Source organism: Mycteria americana, chromosome 6, assembly GCF_035582795.1.
Source record: "Mycteria americana isolate JAX WOST 10 ecotype Jacksonville Zoo and Gardens chromosome 6, USCA_MyAme_1.0, whole genome shotgun sequence".
Taxonomy (NCBI): Eukaryota; Metazoa; Chordata; class Aves; order Ciconiiformes; family Ciconiidae; genus Mycteria; species Mycteria americana.
In genome coordinates this window covers 38,961,378-38,988,847 of record NC_134370.1, presented here as the reverse complement: position 1 = coordinate 38,988,847, position 27,470 = coordinate 38,961,378, and the positions used below count along the sequence as shown (strand labels likewise).

The 27,470-nt window shown below is 46.7% G+C and overlaps 1 protein-coding gene across 2 annotated transcripts in view; it reads left to right on the top strand.

The window, feature by feature from the left end:
- The window catches only part of ASCC1 (activating signal cointegrator 1 complex subunit 1), a 38,796-nt gene that overhangs the window by 3,355 nt on the left and 7,971 nt on the right, over positions 1-27,470 (top strand). For both annotated transcript variants that reach the window (XM_075505397.1, XM_075505399.1), the window contains exons 3-9: positions 144-243; positions 1,179-1,276; positions 2,726-2,904; positions 10,250-10,386; positions 12,630-12,749; positions 16,702-16,826; positions 18,711-18,790. In XM_075505397.1, coding sequence (XP_075361512.1) covers positions 144-243; positions 1,179-1,276; positions 2,726-2,904; positions 10,250-10,386; positions 12,630-12,749; positions 16,702-16,826; positions 18,711-18,790 — 839 coding nt within the window. The remainder of the gene's footprint in view (positions 1-143; positions 244-1,178; positions 1,277-2,725; positions 2,905-10,249; positions 10,387-12,629; positions 12,750-16,701; positions 16,827-18,710; positions 18,791-27,470) is intronic.

The following is a 27,470-nucleotide window of genomic DNA, read 5'->3' as shown; positions in this document are numbered from 1 at the left end:
AAAAGCAGTTAGCCACAACGGAGAAGAGTCCGTTTCTTCCTTTATTTAACCTTGGGAGAAGGTGGCTGTGAGACTCTTGTCCTACATAAAGCACTGCCAGACTTTACAGAGGTTGTACAAGGTCTGTTGTTTTTTTCTGGTAGGCCCTGGTGACTGCACAGATGAACCCTGTGATGCCTTTGTGGTGGAAGAGACTGAGAAAGGCTTCCAGTGCAGAGTGGAGGTTCCCAGCCCCTTATACAAGTAAGCCTATGTGTTTCTGGTTTATTTGAGTTGCCGCTGGCTGGGGAAGTGCTAGAGTGCAGAATATTTTCTTTTGAGGTCAGGGTAAGCGCCAGATCTCCGAAATGTATTCCGTTTCATGGATGTGGATTTTTGGCATTTGGGAAGGGAAAATTGGCAATGCCTTTCTAGTGCAGTTGGGCCACGCTTGACTCCTAGCCTTCTCTGTGACAGAGACAGCAGGTGGTGCTTTCTTGCTGGCAGGAGAGTTTTTGAGCATCTCTTCCCTTGAACATAAAAGCGTCAGGGAGGATGGGAGAAGGGGAGGAAGAACTGGGGTGAGCAGCCTGGCAAGGGGGAGTTTGTGAAAGCTTTGAGAGAAAGCACACACAGCTGGAATTGACTATCGACTCCAGTGTGATGTTTACTGGGAAGTCTGTAGTGTTCAAAGCTTTATCTAGTTATTTTTGACAGTTTTATTGGTTGAATAGTTTTACTGAAATGTAGAGAAGGAAAAGTGTTCTGTTTTGTGTTTGCATGCTGGCAAATGACTACCTTGAGCAAAGCAAAAAGCAGAAAAAGAGCCCTTAGTTCTTTGTCAGCTGGGGTAGTGGGAAAAAGGGATAACCCAGCTGACGAGTAAGCTATGGCAGGATGTACTGGGCAGAGCTGTCATCGACCGACTGACTTATTTTAGCTTAAGCCAGTTGTGAGCCACAGATCAACATCATCCTGTGCTCCGAGGTTGGTCACGCACGGAGTCCCAGGAGAAGCCTCTGTGCCTGGACCGGGTCCTGCGCATGAGGCTGAGTGTGTGCATCCCTCTAGCACGGAGATACCGAATCTGGGGGGACCCAGCTGCCTGTGGCATGGTTAATCTGCTGGCTGGGCACACCTGATGGAGAGTGGTCCGGTGATGCTGTGTGGGTGACTCTCTTGCACTTTTATGCCTCCAGGTACATCATTGGGAAGAAAGGGGAAACCAAGAAGAGACTAGAAACAGAGACTCGAACCTCCATCAGCATTCCTAAGCCTGGAGTGGAAGGAGAAATTGGTGAGCTTTAACACGCACAAAATGGCTGTTCTCTTATCAGCGCTTGCACAGACACAGTTTGAGTGGGGAGAGGGCATAAGCAGTGTTTTTCCTTTAATTCCTGCTTCTGACATGGCTCTGACTCAATTTATGGCCCTTGGAAAATCACTTCACTTTTCTCCTGAGTTTATTTTCCCTGTCTATAGATCCTTATAAAGTTTTTTTTTGGGGGGAAAAAAAAATCTATTTTAAGTCTATGAATAGTCTCACTGAAGTCACTTCTGGGCCTTAAATGACTGGCTTGAGGACTTTGGGACTGAATCTGTCGGGGGTTTTGTTGTTGTTTTGTTTATTAATTGTAAATTAATACCATTTTCATTAATAACGAGCTGTAATATACATCCAGGGAAAATATCATGTTGTATATTTATGCATGATATAAACTTCAGCATCTGCTTTAATATGAGAAGTGTTTTGATGACGTTGCTGCCTTTCTGGTGTTGTCACTTGATCCTGATAGTGACAGCAGGCTTTCTTGTACCGTATGTTCCTTCTCATCACTTCCAGTGACTTAAAAAGAAAGGAGGTGTTGCTCATGAGGGCTGGCCTGTGCAGGTTTCTGCCTGAGTGGATATCCAGGGGGCCCCTTACGCACGCTCCGGTGATAATTGGCACGGTATACAGTTACGTTCGTGACAGAGTTGTGAGGAGTAAGTGACAGGGGGATCCAGCTGTCATGCTGCACAGGAACATGGTAGTACTTCTCAAGAAGTGGGTCTTGACTTCTTCCTGAGAACCGTGAAGGACTATTAGGAAGGTTGAGAGATGTTGAAAACATGTAATAATAATAAGCCAAGGTAATTTTGCTCCTTGCAGTTCTTTCCTTTCAAGCTCAAGTGTTCGCTGCTTGGTGCCTTGAAGTGGATGCACAAATGATATAGGCCATCTTGATCTTTGAAAGATTTTCTTTCCCTTTTCACTTTGACTGCCTTTATGAAAACTTGAAATAATGCCCTAGAAATCTGAAGAGCTGCTGAAGTGATAGGCTCTTAGTTATTGTTTTTTAGGCACTCAGAGCTGACTTTCTTGAGAGCAGAGGGATATTTTTGATGGCATCATCCTGTCTTTACAGAGAAAAGCACAGCCGTGTCAGGCATTTTAAGTCAAGCAGGGAGTCTGGCGAGATTTCTCTGTGCATGGTTGGGGGTTTTAATTCCTATCGCTTCTTCAGTGAGCCTGGGGCTAACAGTAGACAGGTGCTGTTGTGCAGGTTTTTCTAATTCCCTCCTGGCATCTCCTGGATGAAATATTCTTACCTTCCCAATATCCTCCAATATTGATATTTTAAAGTGCATGGATAAATATCGTGTAAAATCATTCAATTACTCTTTATTTTGCATGGGCATGGGTGTCAGTAGTCTCACTGTAGCTTCATGGAAACCAGACAGGTACTGCTTTGTTTCCTTGTAGTGATTACTGGGCAGCATCGCAGCGGTGTCATCTCTGCCCGAACGCGGATTGATGTTCTCCTGGATAGCTTCCGTAAGAAGCAGCCCTTCACACACTTCCTGTCCTTCGCTCTCAACCAGCCCGCCATCCAGGAGAAGTTCCTGCAGTTCAAGGAGGAAGTGTTGGAGAAATGCTCAAAGGTAAGGATTCACCTGAGAATTAAAATCAAGTGGAAGCCCTTCAGCAGAGTGCCATTTCATTTATTGAGATAGCTTTTTGGTGTTTACCTTGAAGGCCTTATTCTATTCTATTTCATAGGAATGTATTTTTGACAGGCCTTTTACTTAAGTTGGTGGATCTGCTGTGAATTTGTTGAGTGCTTTTGTGAAATCTTCTGGAAAGTGGAATGGCTTACTTAGTAAATTGTTAGTAAAATATTTTGTTCTCCTTAGAGATTTTCCTAGGTGGGAGGATATCTAAGGTTCAAAACAGGGTTGGTGGGTTTTTTGGTGTTTTTTTGTTTGTTTTTAATAGGAAAGCCACTAAATAATGTAGTGGACCTTTCTACATTTTATATGATTTCTACATAATCGTGAAACCAGGTAGGAATTCACAAGTTTGCTACTGCTTCTATTTCACTTTTCTTTTGGTTACTGACAGCAAAGGAAGATGGGTGTCATTACTGGAGCTGAGCAAGAAATGACTTGGTAGCACATGCCATCCTGCAAGTCTAATGGCTTCCCTTCTTCCTCATGAGACTCTGTGCTGACAGTCCCTCCTCCTTGCCTTCATATCTTACACTGAGAGCAGCAGGAAAGAGTTAGGCACAGGGAAATGAGGAACGGAATGAGGTGAAAGCTGTGTATTCCCTGGTTTATTTTAGCGTGCTTCTAGTTTGGCAGAAGTGGTATGTCAGTGCGCAGGGCCAGGCTGAGGAGAGGGAGTGATATTATTAAATTGCCGTGTCCTCTGAGTGCTGGGAGGACATCTCCAGGCAAGAGAGAAGAGTTCCTCTTTGTGGCCACTGCAGGTTAGATTGCATATACACAGAAGGGTTTTGTGGGCTGATATTATTACCTTGATGTCTGTCACTTCTGCTTCTGCCTTTCAAAGGGGAAAATATAATCTTGCAGATAGCACAGCTGAAGAAGTTTACTTTTCTATGTCTTCATGCTGTGGGTGTGAATTATCTGATATCTGGGGAGACAGGAGTTCTTGCTCAAGTTTTCATGGTCACTTGCATATCAATTGTCTCATCTCTAAGAGCAGAACTGAGCTGGCTTTGCAGTCTTGTCTTTTCTGGCAGTTCTGATTTAAGTCCCTCTTCTCCACCCAGCTGCCTATTTCAGTGACATCTTAGAAGTTTTCTATCACTCGGGTTTCCACCTGATGTTAAGTACAACTGAAATTGGCCAATAGATCCAGGGATTAGCAACCAGTGCAATGCTATGAGCACCCTTTCCTCAGGCTAGGAAGGTATCACTGTCTCGATCGTCTATCCCCATTAGCCAGCAGCAACTATCTTTAATAAAGCTTACCTTTATTAAAGGAAAGCCCTGAAGACAGGGGAAAGGAAACAGCCTGAGAAAGTGTTAGCTGGACAGAGAGTGTTGGACCTTGGGCTGGCATCAGTGGTGGCCTGGCTCCCTCTGTTGGTTTCTAGTTCCAGTCCTTGTGGGGGCACACACCAAAGTTACAGGGAGAGAAGCAGCTCTTCGAGGGGCTGGTAACATCAGCATGAGGCACTGGTAGTGGCTGTTCAAGCTGTTGGCCCTGGATTGAGACCACTGCTTTCAGTTTGGTGTTTCTCTTGCCCTTTATCCCCTTCTAACTGGGCTTATGGCTGCGACAGTCCTTTCACTTGATCTCCCTTAACCTGTCAGTCCTTTCAGACATGGCTGGCCCTGCTCTGCTTGAAGTCTTGGCATCCTGGACTCCGTTTATCTGATCCTCCTCCTCCCTCTAGCTGTCTGCCAGCAGGTCCTGTGGATCTCTCTTGTCCTTCCCCATGGACAGCAAACCCAGATCTGCCTACGGCGCAGGACAGTAACCTCAGTCTCGTGCCATACATCTTGCTGGGTTCTGGCTTCCAGGCTGTCTTGGTGTTGCTTGCCTTGTCTCGGTGAAAGGCGAATCCTTTCAGTGTCACATCTCTATGATGTGACCTCTTTTATCTTTGCAGCTAATGCTGTCGTCCATGCTCTCATCCTGTGTTTTTATTCCTGGAACACTCTGGCCTCACACAGGACTCGCTCTTCTCCTTGTAGAGCACTCATTTTTCCTGCCTGCTGCTTCGGTCACATCTCTGCAGCCCTCCATTGGCGCAGCCTCTGCTGGTGATCTTACTTGCTCTCCAGACCCCTCTTGATCTGTCTGTGTCACATTGTTTGTCTCTTGCGCGCTTGTAAGTATCAGTTTGCATCCCTGGGTAGACAGGGAGGTCTGCCATCCACTTAGGAACATTCTCATAAATTTATCTTGGGGCTTTCCCCAGTGTTGTCAGTTACATTCAGATGGAGCTGACTGGGAACACCTGCAAACCTTTGTGTGCTCCTTGTCCTAGAAAGCTGCAGAAACCCAAGCTTGGTCAGAGGAGTGCCGAGACCACTGCTGACCAGGCTAGTCATGTTAATTTTTCCTCCTCTTGCCTTACCTTCTGTCTCTCTCGCGGTGTTTTTGTTCTGTGTCTGGATGGCACTGAGTCCTGTGAGGCTCTGCTTCATGGGTAGGGATCCTGCAGCATGGATGTGCACGTGGGAACACATTTCAGCCTAACAGCTGCTTCTGGCTTTCAGTAACCTTGGACTTGAACTGTACTCAGAACCAGCACCCAGGCATGAATCCTCCTAATACCAGTAATAGCAATTCTCCAAGGAAGTGCAGCACTCAAGACATAGCATGCCTTGTGCTGCTGCCAAGTCATCAAGGTGCTTTTGGGAATCTCCCAAAATGGTGGCAGCTGAAGCTGCCCTACAGTAGGACACGTCTATATGGGTGCAGGCAGGTGTGGGGCTGTTGTTCCTGCTCTCTATACTGCGTGGGCACAAGGTGCCCTGGCCTGGGAGCTGCAGCATCATGTTAGCACTGCTCAGTGCCCTGTGCCAAGAGGCCTGAAATGTTCCTGGTACTGCTTACATCAGCTCTAGAGTTTCCATTTTTAGTTTGAAATGTGGAATTCTGTCAGTAGCAGGTATTTGGGGGTTTGCATATGTTAGCCTAGGAATATATGGTGCTTTATTTTTCTGCCCTTCCTTCTCCTGGTATTAGCAAAAGGGTTTCTAGATATATTGCTGCCTGTTAGTTCAAGGAGTATATTGCAGCCTCGTATATCTCTCAATCACTCCGCCAGCCGGTAATGCCACTCTAATACCACTTTATCTCACAGCAGGGTCTGCTAGAAAGCACATCAGTAATGAAAAACAGTAATTCAAAACGGTGCCTCACAGAGCAATAAGAGAGCGTATAGATTTGTTCAAAGCAACAGGATTTCTCAGGATACTTGGAGAAATCTGAATAGGTTTCAGTGACAGAAGTGGCGCACTTCTCTTCCTGTTGCAATTTGCTGGTGCGAAACATTGCAGAATTAGGTAAGCTCCAGTCTTTGAATGAAGCTCAGTTAACAGCAAGGAAGGGAAGGGACCAGGTGTGACTGTGTGAGAATTTCTTCTGGCCATTGAGCATTTTTGAGTGACTCTCTTTCTCTCTGAAGCAGTTACCATGACAACCATTCATTTCTATTTTATAGCATAGGTGGGTATATGCTTTCTAACTTTTTTTTTTCCATCTTTAAGACCTTTTTTAAGATGAACCTTGTGATGACATATGGAATACTTCAGGTGTCATTCACGCTATTGTATGGTCAGGGCAGCCAGACAGTAAAGCAGGGCCGAGAGGAGACTCTTTTGAGGCTAATTTAATATAAATGCAGGGAGGTGGCTCACCTGGACAGGCTTATTACTGATGTGGTGCAGTGGGAGTTCTGGATGACTGGATGACCTTGGAAGTCTCCTTGCACAGTCGTGTAGGTGTCAGAGTGAGGAGGACTGAAGCGACTGTCTGAGTATGCAGGTGGAAAAGGGAAGAGACTTTGCAGTAATATTGCTGTGGAAAATCACAGTTGGGTCTTTCAGAGCTGTGCAAACGCAGCATTTGCAGTCTTAACAGGCTGCAGATGTAGCACGGAAAAGAAATATGATTGCTGTAATATATGGCAACCTGTAAATATCAAACATTGCTAATGAGATATTATATCTCAGAGTGGAAGGGACAGAAAATGGGCGGGGTTTTTCAGCCTGTAGCTCTTCAGTCAGTTCTGAGGAAATCTTGTTTTTCTGGCTTGCTCCTTTGTTTGTGGATCAGGGTGGGAGAGGACATATAGCTGGCATGCAGTATCCTGCTATTAAGAAAAAAACCAAGAACACGAAGCTGTCTGCAAATATTGGAAGCTCTTAAGACAGTAGAGAGGACGCAGCCAGGGAAGAAGAGCTAAGGAGTTTGATCTTTTGCCTTGTCATGTAGAAGGCTTGAAGTGTGTTGTGGTCTGTGGTTTCCCTACTACAAGGCCTTAGATTTGGAGGAAGGATGTGCTTGGGCCTTGCAAAGAGAGGTGAAGACTCCAGATAAAACCCTTTCTGTGTTCCTTCTAAAGGAGGAGAGCAAAGGTAGAAGTCTAAGTAGCAGGAGGGAGGAGAAAAATGAATTTTTAAGGCTGAGTGAAAATGAGTTGTTTTTTTGACCGTGTCAGGGCAGTGTCAGGGAGAGGCATAAGCTAAAATGGACAGTCATCACATATGGATGGTGTGTAAAGGGGATATTCTTCCTGTCTCTCAGTACATCCTTAGAGAACCCAAGTTTGAACAGTAAATTTTTAGCGAGACGATAGAGTCTGTTTTATGTGTTTGTATCTGCCAGTGAGTTCCTGCAAATAACGCTTCTTTCAGATTCCCCTGTAGAATATGGGGATTCCCTGCTGTGACACCTCGCCTCCCCTAATCTGGTGGTCTGCTTTCATTAGGGCTGGAAGCCACCACTTGCCACAAGCCACTGCTACTTGTGCTATGAGGAGTGCTCACCTTCTGCTGCATGGGGGAGGAAACTGGTGAAAGAGGAGCTTGTCGCCGAGAGGCACTCAGAGAGCATGGCTTAGATCCTGGTGGATCCCTGTGCCCGCCTCTGATGCTGAATCTCAGCCCTGCTCTTATGGTTGTAGCTTACCTAAGGAACCTACCCAAGGTATTTGGAAGATGTCCATAAAGCCCCAGAATTGTTGACAGGATCACGCCTCTTGGGCTCATTCTCCCTGGATGAGAACGTGATTTTTCCTTAGCGGTAGTTATGAACGCATATTTCTAGGCTCTGCGTTGCTGCTGTCTGGCCCTGCTGGTCAGGTTGCAGAGGGCTCATACCACTGGACAGGGCGGCTTCCTGTGAGGCAATGCAGTGGTTGCTGATAGCATATCGTAATCTGGGATTAGAATAAGTGGGTTCAAGCTTTTTTGCATCTTGGCGAGCAGCAACCAGCCATGAAGGGCTGCTAAGACGCCCGCAGAAACATTGCCTGTTCCAGGGAGAGCTACCTCTGATGTAGCATCTATTTTATGCGTGGGAGAAGTGGGATCTGCTGGCCTGTGAAAGAGTAGGGGTGTAAGCAGGGTTTTTAGGAACTGTCTGAAATACTAGGGAGTAAACCAGGAAGATTATTTAGGTCTTAGCCTGCTCACTGTGCACTGCTCTTCCCTGCTAATCTCCCCAGCAGCGGTAGCGTGGCTTGTGGAGGTGATGTGCCATCACTTTGTCAGCTATCAGCCCACACTCAGGTGTTGGAAAGCTCAGGGAAAAATGCTGCTTTTGGGGCAGGTTGATGTTTAACAGTACAAATAGTGCTGGGGCAGAAAATGAGGGTAGGGCTTTTTGCTTTCTGGCCTGCGAACTGCTTTCTTGTTACTGTACATCATCTGTGCACACTGTGGGAGTGACATCGGCTGGTTGTCCATGGCAAGGATAAATCAAACTTTCTCCCAGTTTCTGTTACCCGAGCTATTGTTTTGTGATGGGCCAAATATCCTCTGCCTGTGGATACCATTGGAGAAAAAAGGCTGACGGAGATAAATCATGTCCTGTCATGCATGTTAACAGCAGTATGAATTAAAGGAAGCTGAAAGCCTTTTACCACAGAGAGGGTAAGGTGGGGAGAAGTGAGATGGAGCTGTCCCTCTTTCCTCTGCTCCTGGTGTGCCTGACATAGTTAGTCTGTGCTTGTTTCAGGTTGCTGCACAGTGCTGAGGTTTGCAGCCTGCTTTGCCACTTCTAGCATGGTGTATGATCTGGGGTTTCAGTCAGCAATAAAGTAATTAGCAGCAGTGGAAGGTATGTACATGCTCTCTCTCTTCTGGGGACCACCATGCTTTGCCAGCCTGCGGCTGCTGAAGCAAGCCCCTGGCCTCTGTCTTGCAGTCCAGCTCGTCTTTAGTTCAGCCCATAAGCACCTCTGTAAAGAAGAGTATGGATGTTGTCATTAGACGCGAAAAATGCTGAGTGAGATGTGGGGCATTAAACTCTGATGGGCTGAGATACTGAAGTGTTTAAACATCTGAAAGGTTTTATTTCAAACTCTGAAGCACAGCTAGAAACTTCAAAGCTGTCATTCTGTCGGTGGATTTTTTTCAGACAGAGGAAGGCTTCAATGGCCTGGCAAGTGGTGTTGGCTTCTTCTGGAGTTAAAAGTGGAGGTTATTTAATGCGCTGATGGGAAATGGCCACTAAGTAGAAATAATTGTTTTAATATGGGTGTGTTAACCATCCTCGAGGTATTTTTATAAATATCCTAGAACAAAAGAGCATGTTTTTCAGAGCTGAATGTAACCACTGCTCCACCTGGGAACAGTTCTTCCCCAGCAACAACACGTAACTCTTCTTATAAAGGGAATTTAAACTTAATTCATCTCGGCAAACTATAGGGCACATGGGAACAAGAAAAATGTAATTATCAGAGCTGGTGTTAGCTGTGCTTGTGTTGTGAGGTGCAACTTGTGTTTAGACAGGATTTTGAGACCATTTAGAGTCTGTCACTACAGCTGGTTCCAGCTTTATTGCACAAAAAATGGACTTAAGTTTTAAATCTGTGCTGACTTGTGTTGAGTTTGTTGCTGATGGCAGCTGCCACTTTGACAGCTGTGGAAGTCTCCTTCTTGAAACCCCGTGCGAGTGAGTGCTGCTGTTCCTGGGTCCTGAGTTAGAGCCTGTTGTAACGAGCTTCCAGGCTGCCGTTCAGCAGCAGCTCCGATTAAAAGGCAGGCAGGGAGCGTGCGTGCAGTGGGGGGCTGCGCCTTGTCTGCCAGGCTGAGCTCGCTTGCTCGCAAAGCCTGTGAAATTTTGTTACTCATTTCAACTTCAAGTCACTACCAACCCAACCAGTGATGCAGAGATAAAAGGTTTGATGCCAGTGACTTGGTACCTGTTCTCTGTGGAATTTATCCCTCTGATGGAGGGGGGTGTGTGTGTGTATGAGATAAGACACCTATATATGATTGATTGACTGATTTGTAGGATCACGGGGTCAGCAGCAGCCTATTCCAGAACCCTGCAAAGCTTCACCTGACTCTTGGGACACTGGTACTTCTGAACGAGCAAGAGATCCAGAAAGCACGTGACCTCCTACAGCGATGCAAAGAGGACTTTGTGGAGTAAGTGATAAAAAAGGGATGTCATCACCAAGGGCATGAGTGGGGGAAAAGCAGCAAGCTGTCTTTGACAAGGGACAGCGAAGAGAAAAGCAGCTCAATAGTCTATCTCAACTCTAGAAATTTAGAAAAAGGCTAAAATGTTTCAGATGGGAGCAGTAGAAATCACCAAGCAGTCACAAAGAGTCTAACAGCATTGTGCAGCTCAGCTCAAACCCTCAGGATTCCCTGAAAACCTGCTCTACTAATTTTTTTTTTTCCTCACATGCATCCCTGTTATTTTTGTGTGAGCAATTTTTGCTGTTGTCCCCTGCCTGCTGCAGAGGGAGGGACGAGCTCCGTTACCATCGCGCATTGCCTGCAGTGGGCTCTGGCACGCTGCTTCCCTCCTGCCTCAGAGCAGATGCTGAGGTGTCCTTGACATGCATTTCTTGATGTGGGGAGCTGTGTTAAGGGAAGCCAGCATGAGCTGTGTGAGTAATCAGTCTGAAACGTTCAGTGCTGCTCCAGGACCGGGGCTTTCTTGCTGCCTGTTAACACCGAGCTGCAGATGTTAGGGCTTTAACTGTAAATGTGGTTGAATGACACTGTAATTAGCTTATCTCTGTTCAGCTTAGAAATTGGAGATGGCCTGAGGGATTGGTTTATTTATTTATTTCTGCAAAGCCTTTTGCACATAGAGCACGGATCCTTGATTTTTATTTATTTATTTATTTATTTATTTATTGCCTCGGTGCATGAAGAATTAGCCACGCTCTGCCAGCTAATATCTGTGGGAATTAATGCATGGCCAAAATTCATACCTCTGCCTTTAAAATGACATCTCCAGTTGTTCAGCTGTTGAACAGAAATGCAAGTGCGTTTCCAGGGGAAGGCTCTGCCTGCAGTATTTGGAAAGTGCCAGCTTCCTCATAAGTGGATTGAACTGAGGCAGACAAAATCTCTACCCTCCATTTCCTTTAGGGGCGGGGAAATCAACACTTGAATGTAACCTTTAGGTTATTTCCCCTGCCATACCCAAACAAATATACTTTGAAAATTAATTTAGGCCCTCTTCTACCCACGTAAACCATCATTAGTGATCATTTACTTTTCTAAATGCAGGCAGTGCCATGTGAAGGTGATGTGCCCTTTTTGACCCTTTTTAGAATACATGGCCTCAAATGCTGTCAGTCTCATGTGCATGACAGTGTACTTCTGCTGTTTTCTTCCCAGTAAACATACCGGAAGGGGAAATCTTGCTCTCCTTATTCCACCTGGGAAGCTTTGCTGAGAATCTCAAAAGCAGTCTCTAGGGCACGCTGAACAGAAGTGAACAAGGTTAGAGCAAAGTCACGCTGACATTGTTAACTTGTGTTTATTACTTCTGCCTGCCCAGACACTCCCTGTACTTTCCACGAGACCTCGGCGTTAAATGAGACAACAGCACTTACTCACAGGGAGCTTTCGCTGCGCCACCCTGCCTCCCTGTGATGTTCTGGTGGTAAAGGCAAGGAGGCGGCATGTTTGGAAGCTGGTACGCTTCACAGTGCGTTTGCAGGTGTGGGAGTGCATATTATATCCTGCACACATTTTTGGTGTCGCCCTCCTGCAAGAGTAGCTGGAGCTGACTTTAAAACAGCTCTATTTACTTCCAGCATTTTTAAGTGGATGTTGAAATATACTTAAAACTGCATTCTGTATTGAGTACTTTTCCCAGCGTGAATCAGTGAGCTGGAGACTCTGTGTCACGATCGCTCTCTTCACAGGGAAGGCAGGAGCTTCTCTGGAATGAGAAGTTGTACCATTTCATTGCTGATGGGTTTTCTGAAATGTAAATGGAGATCTCCACGTTGAGATGGCCTGCGAACACTGACAAGTTGACTTAATGTGTGTCTAAAGCACTGAATGTATGAATTTAAATGTTTTTACAGTATTTCTTGAGATGATGAGACAATAGCAGCTGTAGCCTTTCAAGTTTTAGAAATTAGGGAGCCCTTTTTGTGTTTGGGTTTTTTCAGTGCAACCAACCTGAAAGATATGGGAAAGAGAACAACTTAGTGGAGTTCACTGCCCCATACAGTCTATATAACATTTAAATCCTACTTAACCTCAAATTTGTGTTTAACTCTAGCAAAAAATGTATTTTATATCTCTCCCTTAGTAAAACCAAGTATTTAGTGTGTGCATGAGGAGTACTATGCATTGTATTGCAAAAGCAGGTGTGATGTTTTGCTTTTTAACATAAGGGATTTCTTACATTTTAGCCAAATTGCTGGAGGCAAGCCCCTGACCGTGGAGGTGGCAGGAGTGGAGTACATGAACGATGACCCTGCCATGACGGATGTCCTTTATGCCAAAGTCCACATGAAGGATGGCTCGGACAGGTGAGTTCCCCATGCTCCTGTCTTTCATTCCTCCTTGATGTGCTGCGGCAGCAGTAGTGGTGTGCCAGAGAAACCCTCTGCCGTCTGAAGCTGGTGGGTACTGCTAGCAGTCCTTGGGCCAGCAGTCGGGAATGCGAAGTCATTCTTGCTTCCTAAACCGGTTAAGGCAGTGATGTGTTTGCTCTTTAAATCAGTCACTGGTGGTGCGGCTGAAAGATGTCATTTGTTTCTGTAGCAGTCTGTCAGATTGAATAATGGTGTCATGGCTCGTGTGGTAATAAGATGGCCAAGGAGATACTCCTGAGATGACTTAGAAGGCAGGACAACTTGGCCTCTGCTGTCTAGGTCCCAACCTGCAATCCAGATTAATCTGGACAGCCTGGCATATCCTGCAGCACTTCATTATTCTTAAAACCCAGTTACACCAGAAGGTCCTCAGAAAAGCATGACTCGGTTACAGAGTTGGTTTTTCTGTCTGTAAGCAGCCTGGAACAGGAGCTGTGTGTGAAATGTCTGTCTTCTGAGCTGCTGGTGTGAAATCTCGAAGCCTGGTTGGTGTCAGCATGTGTGTTTGTGCTGTTCGCCACCTCTGTTGGCTTTACCTCTACAAACAGCACTGCCCGGGATGTGGCGGTGTCTGGACAACCTTCCTCCATCTCATTTTTGACAAGTACATCACCAGTGGCAGCACCGTCTTTTCTCTTAGTGCTTTCCGAAAGACTGGGGAACATAAAAGCTGTTGTACTCCATGCTGCCGGTTGTGACATGGGTGTGGAAGGGTGTAGGGGAGTAGCCAAAAGAGCTTTAGCCTACTCTCCCTGAGCCTTAGCCTTCTCTTTTTCTGGCAGTGCTGCCCTTTTGTGTCTGTTCCCCTTGCTAGAGGACAGCAGGAGCTAGCCGGGAGCACGGATCAGTGCAGCTGGAGGAGGGAGGCTGTGAGCAGGGACTGGCTCAGGGAAAAAAGGACATGTTCTGGCATCTCCTTTCCTCGAGGGCTGAGGAGACAAGGGGGGGGGGGGGCTGCTTAAAACTGCACTTTGGAGTCTGTGTTGAAGTAAGAGATCGGAAGTGGGATAAGGAAATGGGTGGGAAAATGAAAATGTAAGAATTGCTGGGAGGCAATTGAAATCTTTTCCTCTTCTCGGCTCTTCTACTTTGAAGTCTGTCCTACCCTGAAAGAGGTGAGGTAAAACAAACAGAGCAGGTAGAGAACCAGGACAAGCTAGAGATCAGCCAGAAGACAGCAGAGAAGTGCAGGGAGAAACAAGGCAGAAGCACTCAGGAAGATGAGACGGAGGCAGATGGTGCTGGATGACCCAAATGCCCTTTGGTGGGTTTGTTGCAGAAAGCATCTGAAGAAGTGTCAGCTCTGAGAGCTGAGGTATGGGCCTCTTTCCTCCTGAGTCACCGAGCTCTGGATCATCTCTGAGGTGCAGTGCTTGCAAGTCTGCTTGCATCTGAAAATAAGCCTGAGACCTGAGGTAGAGAAATCCTATAGAGCGTAAGCAGGGCCTAAAGTGAGGCAGTGATGTCTGCCTGCATCTGGAGACAGCTCGAATTGTTGGTACTAGCACTGTGGTCTCCTTCAGATGCCAGCTGTATCTGTTTTGCTGAGAACCCACTTAGCCATAATGCTAGCAGAAAATGCTAATGTGTGTTAGGGGTGGCAGAGCTGATTTTGGCAGGGGAGAGAAATGAGGTCTTCAAATCCACCTTGCCTTGAAACTGAAAACGACCCCCACCCTCCCCCCTGAGAAAGGGTTGATGTCTCCTCTGTACTTCACAGAGATCTATTAGTTGAGGTTTTGACCAAACCCAGATCTTGTGCTTTGCATGGCACCTGGAGGCTGCCAGACTTCTGTTCTGCAAAACCTTTTTTGCTTTTTGCATAGCAGCGTGCTCAGAGAGGGCCAAGCGATTTTAAGTTTTTATCCTTGGCCCAGGCCGGTCCTGCCTTCACCTGCAAATTGATTCATCTGGCACTTCTCCCCTAATATCATTCCTTAACTGTTAGCAAGCATCCAGAGAACATATAGCTTTGCGGAGGGAAAAGAAGATATTTTTGTGTTGATGGAGAGCAGTGAAAACTTCTTTTGCTTCCTTTGAGATTCTAGCAGACACAGTGTTGGACAGTGATTATAAAGAGGGGACAAATGGTGATTCCTGCTCTGCTTCATTTTCTGGTCTGCTGGATGAATCATTGCTGAGCAGCTCCGTGCACCTGTTCCCTGCTAAAACCTGCTGTGCTTTGCTCAGGGAAATGGGGAAATCAGGTAGAAAGCAGAGTTTCTCAGCTGCAAGGCCAATACTAGAGGAGAGTGGCAGCCATGTGGTTTGCTGTGCTGGATCAGACTGCTGCAGCCCACGTTTAAGAGAGGTGTGTGCCTTCCTGTCTCATGTAAGATGTCTTGCTAGCTCTGTGTAGTTCCTGGCATGGCTGAGGGGTGGAGTTCCTTCCTGATCTTTGGATGATCTTGATCAGCTTAAGCTATAAAGATGGAGATTTGATTTACCCTGACTTAGCTTGCATAACTGCAGACAGATTAGGGGTTGGCAAGCCCTTCTGCACATATAATGGCTCAGACTGAGAGAGGGATCATGCTCTGATGCTTCCCACATGGCAAATAATTTCCATTATAATTCATTCTAATTTGTTTTATTTCCTTGATTAACTTTATAACATAATAAAGCACCATTTTCACTTGAGCTATTCTCTGTTAATTTGTTTTAGTATTGTCTGTAATGATATTCATTTAATCTTTGTCATTGCTAATTTTAAAAATCGCTGATGTAAAGCCAGAAAGTGGTAGAAAACCATGACAATTGGTGGTTTGAGAGTCTTGAAATTGTCAAATGGGGGCTGGCAGCCCGTGAGGGCCAGTACAAAACCGGTGGTGGGGTAGGAGCTGGCATCTGGAGCGTGGCAGCCCCAGGCTCTGGGGGCCAGCCTCAGAGAGGCCATGCTCTACCTCTCCCACTGCAGCTGAGACGCCAAAGTGGTGGGACCTGGTGGAGCAGAAAGCTGTCTAATGCCTTGGATGTGGTGAGAGCAGCCCGAATTCTTCTGCATAGAGTAATATCCTCTTCCCTTGTTTTCAGGGATGGGAAGCTCTTGTTCTAGCACATCCTTGCTGCTTTTGGTAAGGCTCAGGCACTGCAGAAATTTTGTGGGGGACAGCAGCAGTCGGGAAATTCCTTCAGCTCTTTAGACGTAGGATACATAAGTGCATTGCTCTGATGACCTGCCTGCTCCTGCTGCCTATCCTAGGACAGGTCTGCCTGCAGATCCCAGCAGCCACAGCCGCTTTCATCCCTGACCAAGGCCAGACAAGAAGGTAGCAGTAAGTCCTTTGATTCTGCTTGCTCAGTAGCTCCAAAGCTGGAGCATTCACCAGGATGTGCTGTCTGGGTTTGTGCCTTCTGTCACCACGTTCTGGGCTCTGCCAGAAATTAAGCCCAGCAACTGGGTTGCTTATTTGGGACAGAGAGGGTCTGAGATCTGGCCTGGTGCGCTGTACAGGTCACAGTCCCTGAGCAGAGCAGGTCCTCCAGGAGTCAAGGTGCCTAAGCCCCCCTGGGGGTCTGCAGATTTTAGCATTTGTAAGGAGAGTCACATTGTGTTCCCTGGCAGTAGAAAGATGTATCCTTCAAGTCCCAATAACAACTGTCACTGCAAACGAGCTCTCTGCTATGCTAAATCTGCCCTTCTTCGTGGAATATTTGCAGCAGAGGATCGAGGAAGCTTTGTGAAACAGCCAGAACTTTTTGTGTTAGAGCTGAATCCTGATGGCTCTGTTCACTTTCTATCAGAGACTAGCTCCCTTTCCCCGTGTGTGTGCAGAGACTTCATTTCACACATGCTGCCCTCCCTGGCTAAAAAGCAAAAAGCTGACGACACAGGGGATTCTCCTTGGTTTACACTCCTCTGTTCTTTCTGGTTTTGCCTTCCCAGATTGCAGCTGATTGCTGATCAACTGGTGGAAAGGTTTGTGGCCTCTGGCCTGATGCTTAAAGAATGGGATAGGGTGAAACTGCATGCTACAGTCATGAACACTCTCTTCAGGAAAGATCCAAGTGGTACGTATCCCTCATACTTACTGAGAAATGCATTTAAAGTAGTACCTCTGAATGGGAAATGCTTTTGTTGGCTTTTATGTTTCTTTTTAAACATTATCTGATTTTTCTTAATCTCAAAACTACCTACAAGTTGTGGGGGGATGTCACTAAATAAAATCCAGAAGAAAATGAAAAAGCAATCAGCAGAGCTGGAGGAGGCAGGCATGCTTTGAGCACTTTCTGGATCTTTTCTAAGATGCTTTGTCATAGCTTCAGAAAAACTATCCCCCAGTAGCACTCATAAGATCTGGGCCAGAGGGGAATGCATTCAAGTACCATGCGAGGTCTTGGGCTCTCTGTGCCCCAACACTAATTTGAAATTCAGTAACAACTTGATGTGCTGTGCTGACCTTTAAACAAGATGAAAACGTGATCCTCTTTGGTCAAGTTAAAGATTGCCCGTTGATTTAGGAATGCGATTCTAGTGTCATTCTTGTTAAATCAGATTCAGACAGCTACGAGGCTGAATATGAGCTATTATTGAGCGTATATAGTGTCTGCTGTCTCTGCCAAAAGATTGTCTGCTCTAGCAGTCTGTAGCATCATTCTTATCACATTACTTTATAAAGCAGCTTCAGATGCATTGTGTTTAGGGAGGGGCAGTATTTTACAGCCTTGTTCTCCGTGTGCAAACATGCATATGCTCTGGCACTGGTGTGTAGTTTGCAAGCCTTAACAGCATTGCACTAAAGCTTTTTGTAGCTTTCTCTGGCGTAGTGGCCTCTGTGCAATGCCAATAGGTTTGTGTCGAGTATTCTCTAGTTACTGCCTCTGTGACTCTCTGTATGGACAGTGATAACAGCAGATGGTTTGTGTTATGGTTTTCTGTGTACCCAGTGGCAGACTTTGGGGATGAGTGCTACTAAAGTCAGATAAGCATACTCAGGCGGTAGAAACCCTGAAGAGATGGGGCTTAGCTCTCAAATTGAGTCCTGAAAATTGGTGAAGGTGTAAGCCCAAAGCGCTGATGTGGCTCTCTGTTAGGGGAGGCACATGGGCAGCTGCATCTAGCATTATGAGTCTATATTCCGAACAACCCCATGAGGCATGTGAGACATTCAGACACAATGGTGAGAGCATTACAGAGATAGCCATAGAAGTTGCTTTATATTCAATACAGAATTTGAATAGTGTGCTAGGTGTGAGTGGGACTTCATAGTTAATGCTGGAGATGAAAAAGAAATATTGAATATATTCACTGAGTGAGGCAGATGTTCTGTGGAAAGAACAGATCATGTACAGATTATATAAAAATCCAGATGTGCTCTGGGGAAATAGATCTACGATGTAGGCATTTGGCAGTTGCTATAGGCCTAGGTTGCTGTTCTTAATGTCTGTGTGTGTGGCTGTGTGCCCACCCCGCAGAAGCATACACACCACATGTATGTGCTTCCCGGAGCAGGCAGCAGAAGTTTGTATAGGTGCTGTCCGGATCATGCCTGGCATTGTGCTGTCATGCTCAGTCTGGTATTTGGTGCTGTTCCAGGTGATGCAAGTGCTTGCAGTGCTGACTCTCACCCTGGCAGGACGTGGGATTAAAGTCAGCCAGAGAGAAGCAGATGTGTTGCCCTGAGCCATCAGCCCTACAGAATCACCCTAGCAGTAGCTGTGATTTAGGGTCTTTCCTCCAAGTGACGTAGGTGATCCCGATAAAGGCACCAATTCCTGTGTATTCAGCCTTGTTCTCTTTAAAACCAAGTGGAAGTGTTTTTGCACTAAGAACTGGGCAAAGATGGTTTATTAGCTGGCAGCTGACTTTGGGGAGGGAGAGAGTGGGGGGTAAAGTACAGCACACACAGTTCTCCCATCTGAAGCTCATTCTGGTGGTGGCTTTTCTCTCTACAGCTGAAGAGCGAAACAGTACAATGACTGGTAAATCATCTTTCAAGGAACGGGAGTCGTTTAATGGCCGAAATATCCTCAAGGTCAGTATGAAACAGTTAGGGAAATTGAGCCAGCTGTGGGTATTGTATAGCCAAAAGAGGTTGAAACACCTCTGCTTTTGTCTTAGGCTTATGAGATCTCCCGGGGGGGGGGGAGGGGGAATCTGTTTAGAAAATAAACAATCCAGATCACTCGTAATTGGGAGCATTACAGTATTTAACAGAAGCGTTCTTAAAGCTGGTGAGGCTCAGATCAGGAGTATGTAGCACGAATGCTAAGTGGGTGTTCGTGTTGTCGTTTACTTTGCTCATGTTTTACCCTGGAGACTCAGGCTCGTGTGGATTCTCAGCCCACCAGAAAAGAGTACTTTGTTGCTCTTGTTCTACTCACTCATATATATTTATGAAACTAAAACTGACTGCCATTTCACTTACTCTTTTCTTCTTTTTTTTAATCCCTGCTATTGATTTGCATGGTTTTGCTCCAGAAAAATAGGAGATAGTGGGAGGGAGTCCCACCAGCCAGGATCTGAGGGGTTTAGCAGTTATCAGAGGGTAGGAAGCAAGATCCCTCAGACCGTGGAGGTGGGTAAGGCTTGAAGGGGAGCATCCTGCAGCCTCCCAGGCTTTGCTCGCCGGGATTGAGACTGCAGGCAGCCTCTGCTGCTCATCCAGATGGCAGTGTCAGACTGATGCTGTGGTGCTTGGCCCCTGCAACACTCCAGAGAGAAAAGACAAGCACAGAGAAGTAGAAATGGAAAACAAAACCGAGTTGTAATAAAATCTGCAGTCCTTATTGTGTGAGGGGATTTGTTGCAGGTAGCTATGATAAGAGGGAGACGGGACAATGCATTAATACGTTTGGGAACTGACAGAAGATATTCTGGCAACAAAGAGACATGAGAGAAGATGCAGGCTGGGTGGGAGTTGGACATCCCAGAAGGACTTTAGGGCACCAGAGGAGGAAAAGGGTGCATTTTATTTGTGTTTACAGTTTTGCTGTATAATATATTAGGCACTGGATGCATGGGGATCTGAAGGCAGGGAGTGGAACTGATTGATCTCCTCTGCGCAGAGGACAAACAAAGGGACAAAATTAGGTTAAGCTCTCATTGTCCTCAAACGGTCCGTGCAAGCACAGTGTCATGACTCAGCATCGCCACATGTTGAGTGTTCGGTGTGAGACTGCAGTATTGCAAACTGAAGCAGGAAAGCCACAGACGTGGTCCCTTTCTTTATGTGATCTGCGAGTTTTGGTTAGCTCCTGGTGTCTGAGAGCTAGGCTCCAGAAAGGGAAGGTGGTACATGTCGGGAGCCCTGAGTGCCCGCAAGGACTCAGCTTTCAAGGCGTGTGCCCACGTTTCACTTTGCCCTTTGCTCCTTTAGCTTGCGTCTGTTACATTTGTCCTCAGACTTTAGAGAGACGTAAAATCAAACCGTCAGTCTTCTTTAATGCTCCCCATCCGAAAACATTTACGATTTGGAAGGCATTAACGATGCTCCCTCTACTGGTCACACCATTTGTGGACCGCACTGCGGGGTCTGAGGATCTGTGGGTCTGGTGGTGTGCAGTGCTAAGAAATGCAACCGCCTTACCTCAGATGGCTACTTATTCTTGCTGCTCTCTGAAATATGAGCCGATGCATTTTTAAAACTCCTAATTGATTTTGTACTGACGTAGCCAAAAGAGCTGCTGGGTGTTTGGACTGTTGATAATTACTTCAAAGCATGTCTTACCGCAAGAAATGTCATCTTTCGCCTCCACCTCCACTACATTTCCTAACCTGCTTGCTTCGTATTTCCCTTTGGTCTCCCACGTGCCTGCAGCAGAACGCCCGTTGGCATTAATTAATTACATGAGTCATAAATAGCTCCAGGCTTCTTACCAGAGGAGCCCAGCCTCAGCCAGCCACTGATGCATTCTAGCATGACCTTGCAAGGATGCGCCAATTCCCTCCCAGCCCCCTTTTAGATACATTATTTATCTTCTGCTCAGGAAGGCTGCCCTCTTGCAAAGTGGCTTCATTAACTTTTGCAATAGGATCTAAACGACGGGCTGTTAATGAATATGGCTGCAGTTAGTCAGGATGGCTTGCGGGTGCTGTCCCCTTGTAGGTAGAGCAATGTGCTGTGCGTGTGTTTCCAGGCGGTGGGACTCTGCGATAGCTGTGTTGGCTGGCAGTGTTCCTACTTGGAAAGCCGACAAAGCACGGCTACTGGTAGGAGGGCATCAAGTCAGCAAACTTGGGTTTTGTCGCTCTCGTTCCCGTTGTGCAGCTGCGACGGTGCTGTTGGGCCGAAGGCTTTGCCCAGTGGAGGGCAGGGCCTGCACTATCAGAGCACAGAGCACGATGGGGACGCCTTGGTTCTGCTGTTCTAGTCTGAGGTTCTGCTGTTCCAGTCTGAGGCTCCCCCGTGGTCAGAGCAGGTGTGTGTGTGTGTGTGCAGATGCGCTGGCAGCGCATGTTTGCTGATAGCATGCCTGCGTTACCCCAGGCTCCAGCTGGTATTTTGCTTTCAGCAGAACTAATCGGAATTTTATTTAATAATCCTTTGTTCTACTCGTTCCACAGAGTTAAACATACACTCCTATTTGTGCTAATAAATGGTTGTGCAGGCCGGTACCTTCCCACACTGCTCAGAAAATAGATCCTGTAGGATGAGTTGCGTTTGGGAGTTTAAATTACTTCTGTCTTGAAGAATATCCGTGAAAAAGGCTCCCTGGCCTAGCTGGTGCTGAAAGTCCAAGGGAGTGTATGCCCCAACAACCGAGTGATTTGTGTCTCCCACGAAAGCGCTAGACGCTTTAGCATTGTGCTTGTCTAGTCTAGTCCCAAGAAGCTGGGGATGCTTTATGAACTGCTTCATATGGAGCAATATGTATTTCTTCTAGGGTGGCTAGTGGCTAGCTGATCGACTCCTTTGAACATCCAAGTCACGTACCAAAATCTTGCTCCAGTCGGATCATCTCTTGGAGAGTAGAGGGAAGGGGCAGCAATTCACAGCTGAAAGACAACGGCAGCTCCTTCCCTGTGAGAGAAGGGTCAGGCTGGGTGGGCAGCCAGGCCTCGGGGAGATGCCAGTTTGGCAGCCCCTCTGCCTCGCCTCCTCCTGTGTCCTCCCGGGCGGTGGCTGTGTGCCCTGCGTCGCAGCTGGCCAAGTGGTACAGCCCTGGCACAGTGGCAGCTGGGGCAGCTGCCTGCATCTCCGGAGATGAGGCTTGGCTGCCTCCGGGCTTTTATTTATTTTGCTTAGTGAAAAAACTAAGGCTGTGGTGAATAAATAAAAATGCAAAGAAACGCGAAGGTACCACCTGGCCAAAATTTTCTATTACACTTTTAAAGGAAAGGAAGGCTTACAGTAGGAAGAAATCCACGTGGACTCTTACTGGGTTAAAATGGAATGATTTTTGACTTGAGGTCTGAGGAGTAAAAGGGTGGTCTTTGCCACATTCAAACAAGAGGGAAGCAGATTTTGAGCACAGAAAAAAGATGAACCCTGCTGCTTGGCACAGATCTGTGCATTAACAGCTTACAAGATTAAATATTGAGGGAACAGCTACTGAGGTAGAACAGCGGAAAGCTGCACATCTTATGTCTTAGGGCATTAGGGGAGACTTTAAGCTGGGATGCAAGACTGGGAACTGGATCAGTCGAGGCAGTGACACATGCTGTCGTGACCTGGTCCAGCAGCGGGAGCACAGCGCCCAGGCTGCAGAACTGCTCTGGGAGGGCTTCTAGGTCAGACAAGGTGTAATTCAATGAGGCTCCTTCTCTTTTGAAGCCTGCCTACAGGGCATTAAATTATGGGACTGTATCTGCTTTCACTTGTAGCAGGGGGAAAGTGCATTTACTGACTGATATACCAGGGCTAGTGGAGAGCCAATCATAGCAAACAAATCTGGTAGTGTTCTCTGTTATCATTTTTATCTTGCTGGGTAAGAATAGTGCAGTGGCTGTGGTGTGCAGGTTAAGACATTTGATGCAGTGCCGTATAGAGAGATACAATGAAAAAGAAAAATCTTGTGCTGGATAAACCCCCTAACATCTGCTCCTGTGTAGAGCCACTGTTACCAGCTCTGCTTGCAGATAAGGAGTGCTTTTGTGTTCTGCAGCCATCGGTACCCAGGCCTTTTCTGTGTAACTTTCGTTAGTGAATTTAAGGAGACAGAGTCCTTTCCCGGTGTATTTTTAAGCTGAGGTTAAATCAAAGGGCCAAAGAACCCACGTTAGGTGAGATCAAGACTGCCCGGTGTTCGGCAAGGGTAAGAACATCTTGTTATCCTCAGTGAGGTGATAAAGGTGATATATCCAAAGTCAGGCTGGCAACTGGAACAAGTGCCTAACGGGAGGTGGCTGCTTGGAAAGTTTAGAGTTAAAAATACCAAACAAAAATCCGCTGGGGTGAGAACAGACTGAATGAGAGATTGTGGTGCAACATCACTGTATCAGAAAAAAGCCAGTGCTTTCCTCGCCTCGGTTTTACAGAAGAATCAAAAGCAGAAATGAAAGGCTGTAATGCCGCTTTGCAGAGGAGAGGATTTTTGCCTTCAGTTCTGATCCTGCCATTATTGAGGGATACTGAAGCGATCGAGGGGGCTCAGCAGTGCGCAATTAGAGCAACAGTGGGATGGGAGGATGTGGCAGTTGAGCAGACGAGACTGGAGATCCATGTTTGTATGATCTTGGGGGAAAAAAGGAGATTAAATTGGGGTTGTCATGAAAATGCTTTCCTACGGATGATATTCTTCAGGAAAAAAAAAGGCTTATTCACATTATTTGCATTTGGTGAAACGGGAATCTGAAGTGGCATTTGAAAAATCAGACTAGACAATAGAGGGAAAATACCTTTGTTGGAGTGTTTGGGCCTTGGAGCAGAGCAACGAGGCGGCGTTGGAGGTATTGAGAGGAGGCTGAGACACCGCACTGAGGAGAACACAGTGCAGGAAGTGCAGAAGGTTTGTGCTAACTTGCCTGCATGTGACAGAGATCTGTTTGGTGACCTTACTGTAAAGGGGAGAAGGCTCTTTTTTTTTTTCAGAGGTGCTCAGCACCTGTCTGACTTAATTTTAGCAGGAACCGTGAGTGCTGCAAGAGGGAGGATTTGCTGAGAGGGTTATAAAGTTTCTGAATCCCCTTGCCCCTTCTGGGGCAGGGCTGTCTGTGGTGTGCCATAGGAAAGCAAAGCTGTGTGCTGCTCTGTGCCCCCTGGCACTGCCGCAGTCCCCTCCAGCCCAGCAGTTCAGCTGTTTTGGAGGTGCTGTGGGTGCCTCTGCCTTTGGAGGTCATGCTGTGTGTCCCTCTGCCTCCCACCCAGTGGGCATCCCGCCTCCTCATTTCCCCGAGACCGCTGTTCTGCCACCAGCCAGCCGAGACAGCATCACCTCTTTGATCTTAAGAGGACAATTTTTCTCGGTGGAGCTGGCAGGGGTTGAATTACAGCAGTGCCTTAATAGAAGACAGGGACCCAGCGCATTAAGTACAAAAAAAAGAAAGAACACATTGATTAGCAAAAGTAGGCAGATATCCCAAAGGTGCTGTGACCCTTCTGCCAGATAATTTCCTGGGTCTGTCTGAATTAATTTACTGGCTCTGTAGCTGGGCTCCCCCTCTTAGTGGTTTGGTGAGCGTAGCGAGTAGGTCACATTGATGGGAGCTCCTTGTCCTAGTATTCCCGGATGCGTCTCAAGCCTCCTGGCATCTCTGCAGCAAAGCCGAAGCCCAGCTCTTAAAAACTGTTGCTGCCTTTGCTATAATAGGCAGTACTAGGAGCCACGGGGATGAGGCTTCTTTGGAGAAACGCAGTACTTGATCATTAATTTCCTTAAATAAGTAGTACTGTAAATCCTTCATGGTTGAGGTGTAGCAGGGTCTGGGAAGTTAGCGGAGCCTTTAATGTGCTGGAGGTTTTTTTTATTCTTGCCTGAAAGATGTGCAAAAATCCAGGAATCTCCAAATGTCCCACTTGTATTTGTTTCTTAGTTTGCAGAATGCCTTTCACCATAGCAACTAGGTTTGATTTCCTCAAGCGCATGAATTTTCACGGATTTGTGGCGAGGGGGGGAATGGACCCAAAACCCTGAGCTAAAGCAAAGGTTTTGCGGTATGGCAGTAGCGGGAGCATCTCTAGATTTGGCTTGTGAAGGAGGGGGGACCCTGGAGGGAGAGGATCTCAGCTGAACAAAGGCTTGCATCTGGCCCCAAATAGTTTTATTTGCAAGAAATCAGACCTGACAGATTAATTTAGACTATTGCTGAATGTCATGCTCCCACTGCTGCATCACCCTCTGGCAGCTGAGGTGGCTTTGCTGCAGTTTTATGAGGAGCTGAGGTTTTGCATGGCAGCAGTCAGAGGAGAAGGATCAGCTGCTTCCATGTTTGCAGAGCTCAGCTGGAAACCTCATACCCTTCCCACCCGTGGAGGTCATGAGGGCGTTATGGACTGTATGAAGCATGCTTCTCTTAGGGTCTGCAGATGAAACCCAGCTGGGGAGAGGCAGGAAAATTGCACACATTAGTAGGAGGGAACAGAGCTCCAAATGATCTTGAGAAATCAGGCAGAAACAAACGGGCTGCTGCAAACAAGGGCAGGTCCAGGAGGGAGCAGTGGCATGGGTGCAGGATGGAGAACTGCCTCAATACCGGCCCCACGGACCAGGGTTTGGGTTATGGGGTTTGGGTTATGGGGGACTGCTCCAGAGCACAAGCCAGCTGAGTGGGTCTGTGGAAATAAAAGAAAGAGGCAAATGTCTGTAAAGTAAACCTCTGACTATGCTTACCACTCAGCCCCCAGCTGAAGTTCTTGTCCAGTTTTGGGCACCATGGATGGCTGCAAAGAGCCCAGAAGCAACAATAAGATAATCGGAGGGCTAGACAATGTCTGCGAGCTGAGACTGAAAGACTTAGAGTTGTTTTGAGGCTAATAAAAGTAAGGAGGATGACAACAGATAGGAAAAACTCTTTAAGCATGTGAAAGCTTTTGCCAGTAGTGGATACTCTATCCTCCATGCTCTGATGGTAAGGTGAGAAATAATGGGCTTAAGTTGCAGCAAGAGGTTCGAAGTGTTGGGAAGATCTTTGTAATGGGAAGGATAATGAAGCACTCCCCTAGAGGAGCAGGAGCAATGGGGATCTTGGTTCTTCGGAGGGAGCAGAGACGTTAGTCCAGGATCTGCCAGCGATGAGCTTTTTCTGCCTCGGGGAATGAGAGGACGGCGGAGTCAATGACCTGTTTTGGTCCTTTCTTCAGCCTGTTGCTTTATGATTACTGTGTGAGATATATGCAAAACACCCATGAGACGACATTTGCGAACATACCAAAAGCTTCTTGGCATTTATGTGGCATTTACTTTGGCTCAGTAAAATAATATAAAAATGAAACCTCCCATCTTATACGCCTAGGATCTTTCTCCCCAAACTCCATACGTGCTTCTTGCTCTTATATTGATGGTACTTTTCCACATAGAGATGGTTATATTGTTATTGCTTTCTGAGGGATGGCACCAGTGATTTAATTGGAAGGACTGTTCCTGTGTCATGAGGAGATACCCCTGACTTGCATCCCGTGTTGGGCTTGTGCCTAAGCCAAGATGCTTGCTTGTTTGTAATTTCAGGTCTTGGTGGTTCATGGCAAAGCTTGCGGATATAAATGACTCGAGTAGTAGCAAGCTGAAAGTGAACGATAAAGGAGTTAGTGCTTTGCTTATGATACAGATCAGCTGCACTCCCAAAAGATAGGCCACTGGGACTTTTATGGCCAGATCTTCTCCCTCCTGAAGTCTGCATGCTTTATTCTTCCTAAGGAAAATGAGGTGAAAGGGCCTCTGCTGCCACCTTTTAAAACCTGCCAGAGGTTGAAAGAAAATGAGAGGGGAAGGGAAGTTCCTCACGTTATCTGGGTGGAAGGACTCGATGCTATATTGGTGATGGAGAGACACTCCAGAGCCAGCTGCACGCTTGCAGAACAAAACAAACGATCCGTGTACGCCCACTGAGCTTTGTGGCTGACGCTTGGAGGCCTTGGCGCAGGCAGCGTGCTCATGGTGACGGCCCAGATGATGACTGCTTTCTCTCTCTGCCCTTCCTAACCCTCGCTTCCACCCTTGCCTTGTGACTCTGCATGATGTCTTAATCTTGTAACACCTGTGCAGTAATGGAAGGTGCTGGATGCCTGGCCAGCGATCCTTTAAAAAGCCATGAAAAGGAAGCAGTTGCTAATTTGGAGGAGAGGTGGGGAACGCCGAGAAGAGCCGCCTCTCTGGATGGGTGCCTGTCTACCTGCTTTTCCTACACTTCTTGTGCATTATTGCTGGCAAGCTTCCAAACACAATTAAACCTCTGACAGATAATCATTGGCGGAGTGGTGTCCAGAGTGAATAATACAGGAATCAGATACTTCTTTTTTGGCACCAAACTGTTTCAGAAAACATATTTTGAAAGTTGAAAATAGAAGAAAAAAAATCTATTAATTGAACAAACTCCCCAGATCTTGACACATTGCCTGTTTGTGTTTCATCTTCAGGGAGCAATCAGGGGATTTGGTTTGGGGTTTGTCTGTCATAGCTTGGGGGAGTTTAGGTCACAAATGGAAAGGGATTTGGTGCATTTCTCAGGACAAGGAAGAAGGAGCTGTGCCAGCACGTACTGTAGCCTGGGAACTGGGGCAGCTTCTGCCCTTTTGTGCTGTGGAGGTAACAGCCTTCTGTGGACCACTGGGGTGGTCA